Source organism: Phasianus colchicus, chromosome 9 (genome assembly GCF_987193195.1).
Source record: "Phasianus colchicus chromosome 9, bPhaCol1.hap1.1, whole genome shotgun sequence".
NCBI lineage: Eukaryota > Metazoa > Chordata > Aves > Galliformes > Phasianidae > Phasianus > Phasianus colchicus.
Genome location: NC_143444.1, coordinates 23,275,975 through 23,288,272, shown reverse-complemented (window position 1 = coordinate 23,288,272; position 12,298 = coordinate 23,275,975). Strand labels below are relative to the sequence as shown.

The 12,298-nt window shown below is 45.6% G+C and overlaps 1 protein-coding gene across 7 annotated transcripts in view; it reads right to left on the bottom strand.

The window, feature by feature from the left end:
• Window positions 1–12,298, bottom strand: part of RNF220 (ring finger protein 220) — a 164,856-nt gene that overhangs the window by 12,633 nt on the left and 139,925 nt on the right. For all 7 annotated transcript variants that reach the window (XM_090146571.1, XM_090146574.1, XM_031601170.2 and 4 more), the window contains one exon: window positions 11,348–11,426. In XM_090146571.1, coding sequence (XP_090002697.1) covers window positions 11,348–11,426 — 79 coding nt within the window. The remainder of the gene's footprint in view (window positions 1–11,347; window positions 11,427–12,298) is intronic.

The window sequence follows — 12,298 nt, the reverse complement described above, 5'->3', positions numbered from 1 at the left end:
ACTCTTCCTGCAGCAGCAATCTCAGGAATTCCCTGAGGCTTCCCTCTTGCATGCACACCTCATGCGAGTTCGCTTGGAGACAGCTGGGAGCAGCTTGTGCTATGTTTTTAAGGGCTGAGCAAGGCCAGAGTGAAGCAAACTCCACAAGCCACGACGCCAAGGGAGGCTGAAGGAATGGCAACAAAGAAGGAATTTGGCTCCAGAGCCCTGCTCCTTGCTTTGCCTTGACCTCGTGCTGGATGCGGGAGAACCATTTTAGCAATTTTGTGCCTCAATGCTCTGATTTGACATGTTTGGATAACGTCATTCATCAGTCTCAGGACAGAGCTGCTGAGCACAACTACTGCAAGGAGCTATGCATCCGGCCCTGGGCTGCTGCTTCCAACCAGGAAGGAGGAAGCAGAGCAGCCTCACCAACTCCTCCGTGGCAGAGGATGCCTCAAGAAGGCATGTCCCATTCTTACTGGGAAGCTACACCTATCTCCACCACAAATACGGGAGCCTCACCACAAACATTTACACCAGAGCAAGAAAAGGAAGGGCTCTTCAGAGAAGAAGCTTGGTCCTGCACTTCCCTATGACTCCCAAAACTTGGCAGACACAGCTGGGGTATCGCAGAGCAAGTCTACTGGGAGACTGGGAAGACAGCACTTTCCAGTCTTCGTGCCCAATACACGTTTTTCTACTGTTCAAAACATGCTCTTCCTCTTGTCAGTACCAAAAAAAAAAAAACCGAACTTACTTTCTTTGAGCAAATCCTTGCTTTTGTTCACATAAAAGGCCAGGAGAAGGGCACAAAAGTGCCATGTAAGAGAAAAAGGACCTATCTGTACCTTTGATCTGTTACTCAGCAAGCACCTGCTTGGAAATCTCCCCTGGGAACAGGTTGCCTCCCCTTTGCAAAAAACTTTAACCCAAACACTGGTTATTTGTCAAACATTAGCATGCATGTGATCTTTGTTTCTCCAAATTAAATCGAGCAATTCCTACCCGCTGTCCCAGTGGGCAATCACAAGCAATTCCGTTAATTAAATTATCTCTGATTCTGCAGCTCTGGAATCTCTCAATTGACTAAGTCTGTGCTTTATCATCAGCAAAATACTGGACCAAAAAGGAAACAAAAAGATACCGATGTCAAAGTGATTGGCTTCAGTTAACCCTTCCCAGATGGATATTAAGGGCTGCTGAAAAAACCGTTTGACTGGAATAGGCCCAAGAGCAAAAGCTTCATAGCAGATACCAGAAGCAGCTATTCACCTGTTTCGTTTCCATCATACAAAAACAAACAAACAAGAAATACATCACTGCATCTAGAATCCTGCCTATTTGACCCATGTGAATAACCTCATCCACCCCTTACCCAGGTCTCATTTCAAGCACCTCGCTGCTGAGGAGCCACCATTAAACATTCCCCTTCGGTTTCCTTCTAATGGATACAAATGTTAATTTCTTCATAAGCAGTCACACTGTACACAGCATTCCATATATATATAATATATATATATATATTTTTTTTTTACAGTTCCACTGTTTGTGTGTACCTTGTAAAAAAAAAAAAAATGCTTAGCGCTGATTAAACGCACCACCAGAAGATTTCATGGGCTCCTTCTGACACTTGGTATTCTGACCTTCCTCTCTTGTCCTCATACCTTTATTTTTGTTTTTGTATGTTCTGTAAACTCAGAGTGGCAGTAACAAACCTGGGAGTGATGGCTTTATTTTTAAACAAAGACCTTATTTCCCCTTGTCCAAGGTGGAGAGCCTGATCCCAGCAGAGCATACCTCCATTTCCCTGCACCAGGGGCAGAGGTCAGGCTGCTACCAGCTTACATATCATAAATATCAGAAACAGACTGGTTGATGCTTTGAAGGCAGTGTAAAGTTAAAGTGAGATTCCAGGAGCAAAGAAATTACTTCTGGCCATATCCAACCATGCTTCCAGATGATGGTTATTATAATCACTATTTTACTGCACAAGAGAAAGCCAAATACGCACAACTCACCTTGTGGGGCACAGAATTTTAAGATCTGATAAAATCACAGAATTGAGTTGGCCTGGAAGGGACCTCAAAGCCCATCCAGCTTCAACCCTCTGCTGCGGGCTGGTTGCCCCCTACCAGATCAGGCTGCTCAGGGTCCATCCAACCTGACCTTGTGCACCTCCATGAATGGGACACACAGAGCTCTCTGGGCAGCTGTACCAGTGCCTGTCCATCCTTTTGTCCACGAGGATTCCAAAATTCTTATCCACAGAGCTGCTTTCAGTGAGTTCTCCCAGTCTGCACTCATATTTGAGATTGCTCAAACCAAATGATCTCCAAAGCACCAGTGCACAATCACTACCTATCATCCAGGACAAGGATGCTTTTTGTCCTCACTTTGGTGAAGAATCCATCCTCCCTTTCAAGTTAGCAAGCACAACCTGCAGCACATGCTATTGCTAAAGTGATGGGGGGGGTTCATCAGGGCAGATGTGAGTTCTGCTGGGGGATACACAGCCACAGGGCCAGATTCCTTAGAGCAGCAAACCACCCAGCAAAGCTGCTATCACTAGGGCCGTGTCAAATCATACCAAGCAAAGTTTAGACCCTCTGTCCATGAGAATGCCAGCACTAAAAGCAAATCAGCTGGCAAGACATCAGCACTTTAGGAGCTGGCTTCCCCTTTATATTTAGCTAAAAATCTCATTTATCGGGTTTATTTGTTTTCAGACTAACCTCCTTTAAAAAGGCTGACTTATAATCCTGTAAAACATTGTCACGTGTATTGAGGAAATTGGCAAGGATGCTAATTTATTGTCCTCTAGGAAAAAAAAAAGCCCTCTTTCCTTGATTAATGTATGTTTTTGTATTGTAAGATATTAAAGAATGTTGCTTCACCTGTAATTATAGCGAATAGTTTATTTTGGCAAAGCGCCCTGGCTTCTGGTTGCCAAGTTATGAATAATGCAATGTTCCCCATTCTAATTTCCGTGTTCTAAGTAGTGAATTTGGAGCGGGGTGCATGCAAGGGCACACACACACACACACACACACAGTGCTGAGCCCCCTCCGCCAGCAGTGCCTCTATTTTATACTTGCTTGCACAACTTGTTAATGCCGGCAGCTGCTTGCCAAGTTCAGAGTTTGATTCTGACTAATTTCATCTCGAACCAACAATGTTGTCTCTTTTCTCCCCACAGAAGAATTATTTCTCTTACACTTGCACGCACCGCCGCAATACCACTGAGGGGAGCTTACCGCTGCATTTTTAAGCTGCATTTAGCTGGGACTTGGGTAAAGATTCCCCAAAGAATTTAACGACAGAAGAATTCATTATGCTTTCCCATCTCCTCCGCCTCTACAACGCAGAGCCCAACAATGCCTCTACAGAAGCGGGAAGTAAATTCAGGGCTGGCGCTCTCTCTCTCTCTCTCTTTTTGGCCCAGGTTTTGCCAGGACACATGTGTCCAGCCCCAATCAAAACAGAGACAGATGGCACCGCTGATCATTCAGAATGGAAGGAGCCTCGGAGTCAGTGTGTTTAGATGCATTTGTAGGGCTACACGGTGTCTGCCGGCCACTGGGACTGATTTAAAAAGGCAGCGAGTGAAAGACTGAGCTTGCGCCAAAATTTTAACTGTGCCATTTGAGCAATTATGGTTCGACATGAAAGCTGGGAGAAAGAATGCGTGGGTCATTCTGATCTCGATTTAGAGACGATGTCCCCTGTTTCAAAGAGGAAATAAATGCAATCCCATTGCTTTACTGGAGCAGCTTTGGCGATAAAGGAAAAAGCCACGCTACGAAAGAGCATTCTGCTGCAGGTTTTACTGTGGCAGCACCAGCTGAATTAGAAAACAATTCTCTGAGCAAAATTCCTAAGTATAAATTATTGCACATCCTGTGCAGTGATATGCCAATTCACTTTTCAAACGCATCCCTCATCCTGGTGGATCAGAAGTGCATTCCTAATAGATCTGTGAAGGTTTGCTGTGCCGTCTCAATACAAATCAGGGCCAGGGAAGGCAGGTGGTGAAGATGGGAAGTGCAGCTCCGCTCCCCAACGAAGAACATGGGTTGCAGGTTCCAGCCTACCGAGACTGCTTGATCCACAAGCAAACAAGTCTGGATTACAACCAAGCTCCACACACAGCGAGGCAGGCCTATTCCTCTACTGAAGGACTTAGGTCTGCTGTAACCCAGCATCCAACTGCGGGCTGGGGGTAGTCTGGGATTATTGGTAGCTTTGGCTGGATAATCAGGGCATTAAAATTGTAAAATATCCCTGAAGTGGAAGGGGAATAGCAGACTCCTAGGCTGAGCCTGTGCGCAACGAAATGCCTTCTACTCCCATGGCCTGCCTCCAAATGGCCAAAATAAACAGGAAATATCTATGCTACTACAGCACCACTTGGATTCATCTGCAGCCTTTTAAGGGCTTTACTGCTGAGGTGATATGCTTTCCAGAACCCCATTCATGAGCACTGATTGGAGGTGCACAAGGGCAGCGTGATAACACATCCTCCAGACAACTTCCTACAACTTGTGCTGCCTGGCCTAGAACTTTTACACCGCGACTGTTTCCTTTCATGGGGAAAGAAAGGATCAGAATTAGCATCATTTAAGGTAAATGTGCCTTCAAAAAGAAACATGAGGCCATTGCACTTTAGTATCGCATAACCAACTGTGGTCCCAGAGCTGGAAAAGGAAATCAGCAGTGCAGATGAAGGACAGGTCACGAGCTGGCTGTCCAAGGGAAGGGCAGGAACGCTTACACAACTGAGTGGGAAACAGGGCTTTGGAGGGATAGCAACCGTCCGAAACAAAGGAGGAGAAGCAAATGGGCAAATAAGATGAAGTGGCCACAGCGGTGGACAGTGGGGAAAGACAAGCATCAACACTGAAGTGAAGGCAAAAAATGAACATGGTTTTTAAATGTTAATTACATTACTTGGTATTGCTTGTGTAACACCAGCTACATTTTTGGGGGAGATCTTCATCAACCTAAACTAAATACAGCATAAAACTGCTTCTTGCAGCAGTAAGCTCCCCTCTGTTGTATCACGAACGTGCATGCAAGTGTAAGATAAATAATTACACACTCTACAGTGTCCCAGACACGGGTTAGCTGGGAAGTAATACAAACAGGTGGGGTTTTTTTGGTACTACTTTAGATTTATATTTACTAACTATAGCCTAAGAAACGCATAAACTACCAAGAACCATAATCCCAATCATCCTGTTGTCACACAGCAGCTGGCAGAGCACAAACACTTAGTGAGTCCTGCTGTAATAGCCAGTAAGTGCCAAAGAAAGCAGTAGCCCTATTAATGCCAGCACACAGAGAATCTGTGCAGCCAGGGCTGCCCTCCAACAGATGCACAGGAGAGAGAGCAAACTGGCAGTGGAAGGGGCACAACATGGCCCCTCTTCTGCTCTTTAAGGGAACATTCCCATCCAAACAAAGAACATAGCCTACATTAAAAATAATTCTTACTTTTCTCTTGAGCACCATGCAAACATTTCCTAAAAAAAGAACAAGAAAACCCAGTCCCAGACTGTTAATTCTTACAGCGTAGGTAAGGGATGTGAATAAACAGTCACATCCTCAAAGTATTTTCAGAAGGGACACAGTAGGATCTAAAATGCTCCATCAGAGACACCGTTAAACACGACAAGCTAATTTTAGGGATGAGTCCTCTCTCTGACAAGCTGCTCACACGTCTCAGGGCAGAATCCGTCTGCTAGAAGGCAGCTGGTTGTGTTTTATAAGCTAAAGTTTCTCTTACCTATGGAATAACTCCAATATTTCACAGGGAATCATCATCCATCTAACTGAAGTACCCTCTAACGGACCATCAGCCTCATATCCCCTTTGAAATAGCACAGCTGAGCACTTGCTGGGCCACGATTTATTTTTTACCTTCTGAGACATCTTGCTAACTCTATAGCTCAATAGTGACAGTCGAATTTCACACTGCGATAGCCCCCCATCGATTTTTCACTCCCAGGAAGCAACTCCACAAATTAAAGTTAACAGCATTTCTGAAACTAAGAAAAAAAGAAAAAAAAAGAAAAGAAAGAGGAGGGCAAAGAGACATGAAAGGCAAGATGCCTCAACTGTACCTGCCAGATAGGAAGAAAATTCCTTCCTGGGGTTTGAGCTCATGGTGGGATGAGGATGCTATTGCCACAAGAGCTGACAGCCACTCTGCCTTTGCAGACACATCAGCTCTAAAACGTTACAGACAAAAGCACCTCTTCCACTGCAGGAAGATGTCCAATATGTCTGCAAGAACTGTCTCCAAAGTATAAGTATTAGACCCTATCTCTGGATACAACTTGTTGAATGGATACCACTGTCACACCAGATCCAAGCTCTTCCCATTAGCCTGCCTTGCTGAGCTTTGTAGAATCATGGAATCATTATGGTTGGAAAAGACCTCAAAGATCATCCAATCCAACTGTCCACCTACAACCAATATCACCCACTAAACCACATCTCTCAGTGCCATATCCCCACGTTTCGTGAACACCTTCAGGGACGGTGACTCTACCACCTCCTGGACAGCCTGTGCCAGTGCCCGACCACTCTTTTCAGAGAAGCTTTTCCTAATGAAAACTGAATCTCCCCGGTGCAACTTAAGGCCATTCCCTCTCATCCTGTCACTAGTTAACTGGGAGGCTGATCCAATTTGTTAATTGCTACCCTGAGAAGAACCATGACGCTGACAGAATTTCAGCTGGCACAGTGGTAATCACATCTGGGATCATCACTGGCACATCTAGTTTCTACCAAACAGTTAAAGGAGGGAGCAGAAAACCCAGCACTCTGTTCACTACCAGAGCCTGAACACTCAATCTAGAGGATGAAGTAATGTGAATGTCTCACTTCATAAAAGAAGCCCAACATCTGCCCATGCACCTTTCCAACTCTGACCACCAGCACATATTACATTCTATTAAATTACTGACAGGAAGAACTAACGCTTAAAAAATAAATAACAGATCTGGACAAGAGCCCTGAGACACAGGCAGCACTCAGCCCAGCTTCAACAACCCCATGCTTCCCAAACCTCGTCTCCAGTCTGTGTGGGCTGGTCTCAGCCTGGAGCCTCTTGTTACAGATCCTCAGCCCCATGCTCCCCCCTGAGCACAAAGGGCTAGGTCATTAACGGCTTGAGGTAATTTTAAAAAAATTTATCCTTGCTACAGGATTTTCTTGTCTACCACCAAAGCCTATTAATGGTGTGACATTACAGAGAAGGGCTGGGGAGTGCTTATCCTCCGGTGCGAATGCACGACAGCTTCTGTTTCCCTGTGACACAGTGGCTTAAGCGTGGCTCCTTGCCTTTGAGGCCTGAGCTAATCCTCTGGCTGCACGCTGGAGCAGAGGCTCCAGTCTCAACCTGTCTCCCCAGGAGCAGAGGGCCTTAGACCCAGACACTGCTGTCTCACCTACTGCTCTTTGCACATGGAATCCACCCTATACTTCAATCTTCACTAATTCTCTCCCTCATGCTCCTGCAGCAGCCAACATTAGAGCCAATGCTTTCTGAACAGCTGCTCTGGAAAGAGGTGAAGTGAGGGGGGAAGAGGAAGAAAGAGGAGACCAGAAAAATAGAATACAATTGTTTTTTGTCTCCCAGACCCTTTTTTTAACCCAACGAGCATCTCATCCAATGAAGCATGATGAGCATGAAGTGTTATATAAAGAAGATAATTATAAAGGGATTTAATGCTTGGCAGGCTTGCATCGCAAGGTGGAAGTAGCATACTCACTTAAACAGCCCTGTGTCCAGGCTTGCTATTACATGGGCAGCACTGCTGGGGCCAAGTAGAATCAGAAACAGGATTTAAAAAAAAAAAAAAGAAAGAAAAAAAGAAAAAGAGCACAGCCCCCTTCCCACTGAGGATGGCAGCTCCAGTCCCACCTCCTTCCAGTTCAGTCCCATCCCTGATTAATGATGTTGTCTTCCTGATTTATGACCCACCCCAACAGATTAGAGTTTCCCTCTTCAACCTCCCTCCCTCCCCCCAGAAGGCACAGCCACACTCCGCTGGAAATATTAGAGAATTATTAAATAAACATTCATACGTCATGTCTCTTCCCATACTGAGCTCATCGTAGTCAACGCTCAGCGGCCGGGGCCTGTTTGCTTTGGGGCTGACACCAACCAGCTGGAGTGATTCATGGAGAGGCTGGCTACAATGCTCCGTGCCATACATCATGCTCGCAGCGCTCCCTGCCCCGGCGGAGATAAACTGATCAACCACAACGGGCTGGAATGAATTTATGACAACACAAAATTGAGGAAAACAAATGGGAGGTGACCCAGTGGGCCACTAACCCAGACTCTCTCGCTGGCCTGCAATCTAGTCTGGTGGCAGAAAGCAAAATTGAACATTGGCACTCTGAATTAAGATGCTGGCTTTTAACCCCAGGGAACCTCGGCCTCAAAATGGCGCCAGGCCGCTGCGGACAGCTCCAGGGTGGAGGAGGAGGAGGACTTCTGTGGGAAAAAGCACTTCTGTGTCTCTTGCAAAGATGTGGGGTGTGCTTTTGGGCAATTAGGGACCGCTTTGCTGACCGGAACCACGTCTCATGCCAGCTGAGCTCGGCCCATCTGCTGAGGGCCCACATGGCCTGTCTGCTCCCAGGAGCCTGCAGCACAAAGCACCCGGTGGTGCTGTCCAGACACCTTCCATTGGCATAGAGATGAGATTATCTGAGCCTGCAGTGCTGAGAAGGAGAGTGCCCAGCACATGGCTGCCACTCAAAGTTCAGAGCTAACACAGATGAGCTCCATTTCTCAGTGCTGACCTATCAGAGAAACTCTGCTCTCCTCGCCTAGATGTATTTTTGGAAGAGGGGAGGGGGAAGGAACATCACCCATAAGAAGGAAGGATCGATATGCAGATCACTGCTAACTCTATTTGCCACTGCCTGAACAGAGGGCATGGCTGACACAGGTGGTAAGCCACGTGCTTCCCAATGCTTTAAAGAATGCCCATCAGATGCTACACAGTGCTTAACGTGCCTATCAGCAATGTTCAGGTCTAAAAGCAAAAATTAAAGTTACAAGCAACAGCGTAAAGCAATGCTGCTGAAAACTTCCTGCAAGTGCCACCCAATACAAGAAAAATGAAACCAATTTAGGTCCAGATTAAGAAACAGGAACTAGAGATGAATCAATTTAGCCTGTTGGGTTGGGTCGCCATATATCATGGCTCAGCAGTAGAGTGGGAAACAGACAGACAGTATGAAACCCTTCCCCCCCCCTCCTCAGGCTTCTAGCTCTGATCCCTGTTATCAATTAATTTAACAGAACCCCTCTACATAGACAAGCACACAGAGCATTCAGACTTCTTAAATGGCAGGGCAGAAACTATTTATCACACACAAATCTCAAAGGAAAGGAGCAAAAAAAAAAAAAAAAAAACCAACCAAAAAACAAAAACCCAACAAAACAACAACAAAAAACAGCAGTTAGGAATTCTCCACCTGAAACACCATCTTGCTTTCTGAACCTCAGTGAAATAAAGGGCCTTAAATAAAAAGCCCTCCCTGGTTCTTTAAAAATCAGCATTATTGGAAAGACTCAGCAAGACACAGAGGTCCTTCCTGTAATTTCTATTGGGTTTTGCTGACCTTTTGCACCTTCTGCGGCATTGAAGCTTCAGCAGGACAAGGTTATTGTGGAACAAGGCATTGTGTGCATATATACACACACACACACACACAAATACACACACACACAAATACACACACACGCACACACACACACACGCACACACACACACGCGCACACACACACACGCGCACACACACACACGCGCACACACACACACGCGCACACACACACACGCGCACACACACACACGCGCACACACACACACGCGCACACACACACACGCACACACACACACACGCACACACACACACACGCACACACACACACACGCACACACACACACGCACACGCACACCCCTCTACTTCACAGCAGAGCTGGCACAAGTGTTGTTTGGAAAGGATTCTGGGATCCTTTAAAAGGTGCTAGCTAAAGCCTCTTTGATCAGATTATTAAAGCTATGTCAATTTTATCACTTGAGCTCAAGTGTTCTGGAAAATGTCAAATCCTTTCAGCTCCTGCAGTTTAAAGATTTTCAATAGAAGTAGATCTGGGAGGGTGGAGGGCTGCTAGTCTGACAGGCAGGAGGCCTGGAGCAGTGTCTGAGACAGAGGCTGACAGATCAGGGCAAATGGGATGTGTGTATTCTTGAGTCCTGGCCACCAGGACATGTACAGTAGCCAGGCTCGCTCTAAGGGCAACACTGCCTCAGTATTGACCTGTGAGCTCTCCTGCTGTATGGTCTTTGGCCAAAGTCTGCTCACCAAGTATCAAACAGCACACAGCCCATGTTTGGGATATGCCAAAAAATTGTCTTGCAAAAAGTAAAGTGCCAAGACTGCAAAGCACTGTTAAAGCTTCTTCTGCAGCAGGGAATTTCCTCAGCTATAACTCCTGATTGTGAACAAAAGCTTTGCCAGGCTTCCTGAACTATGAGGCACCCGACAATGTGCAAGTGACACAAGTTTTTGCATCAGGACCAGGGCAAGAAGTTAATTAACTACATTAAAGAATAACTTTCTTTAAAGTCTTCATTTCAACTTCAGTTTTTTCCCCATCCTAAATTATCAATATATCTAGCCCCAAAATGTAAATAATCCCTTTTTAAAACCTGCTTTTACTCATGTCTTCCATTTCATCCAAGCTGCTTTGCCTCTCACTTGATGCTGGGACAACATTTTATTTCAGGAACAGCCCATGGCAACAGTGGACAGCCTGCAGTTGTATGCGTGGACTGCCAAATGCTGCCTAAGCAGGACACCTCCTGAGCAGCTTGTGGGAATAAGCTGAGGAGGGAGGTTGTTACTCAATCACAAAGTGCAGAAAAAAAGCATTTTTTTCTCTCCTATGCTGGAGGATATTCAGCTAGCAGAGAAGGAAAGGAAAGGAAATGATTGGGGCACCTGCATTATTGAACATTCAAACACAGAATCAAATTTCTGATTTGACTGGAAGGGCTGTAGGTAGAATAAACATAGAGACTGAGAAATATTTTTGTTAGTAACCATACAGAGATATAATCTGGATCTTAATTCTCTCAGTGAGGCTCCTGCCAAGTTATGGGACTGCTGGGTTCCCCCTTGTTGGAAAGATGCAGGGTGGTACATGCAAGTACATTAGAAAAGACAGAACAGAGACAATGGACTGCCCTCAAAAACAGAGATAAATGACAGTCAATGGACTCCGTTGTTCTTAAACCAAGAAGAAATAAAAGCTATCCACTTTACACTCACTTTTCAATGTCACTGTTCTTACAGGTCTTCTGCATGGTTTCCTGTTTACTGCTTTCACCATTACTCGTTGAGGGCATTTCTGTTGAGGGAAGAACAGACAAATTAGTAACAGAACAGGACATTTTTTATCACTGAGATGAAATAGTCTGAGTTACAGTTTCAGAAGCAGAGGACTCCGGTGAGACATTTTCATGTCAACTTTTCAAGAGAGGAGACCAATACCACATATCCCTGTCTGGCAGGGAGGCCCTCTCCCTGCATAGCACAGTTCCATAAGTTAGGCTGAAGGTACAATACACACCATCTTTTCACTACAAACTGACTACCCTTGCAGATGTGCCAGCTGTTCAAGCCAGGATTTAATTCAGAAAGGTTTGATGCAGCTGTTGTACCAAAAAGCACTTCCAGAAAGGTGACTATAGAGCAAACGTATCCAGCCCAGACTCTGCTCTCAACTTCTCCCTTTTTCCAAGACTGTTCAGACACAGACAGGAAGAAAAATATATGCCAGTAAGTAGTATGACAGAACAGTCTGCTCGTGGCTCTCTTCTCAACCAGCAGTCCCATGGCTCCTCCCAACACTGAAGGGGTGTGAGCCTCCAGGAAAGCTAACAGTCAGAAACAAGCCATATGAACCACCCTGGGGCCAGTCCCTGGGCTGCAGGTTCAGCACCACTGCTTCATGTAAAAGGTATGAAGGAAACAGAGCTCATAGCAAGCACCATCAGAGCTGCTTCCTCATCACTGCTGTTGCTGCAGTTACTGAAGCTGAACGCACCTACGAGCGAGTGAGTCTACATCAAAGAAAACAGATGTGATTGCCTACCCCACAGAAGCAAATGCCTGCGATAGATATCTTATGTTCTTCATTTAATCATCATGCCTTTGGCAAAACTGCTCCTACCCAACCCCCTCTTCCACTGACAGTCTGTTATGTCTTGTAGGTACTTT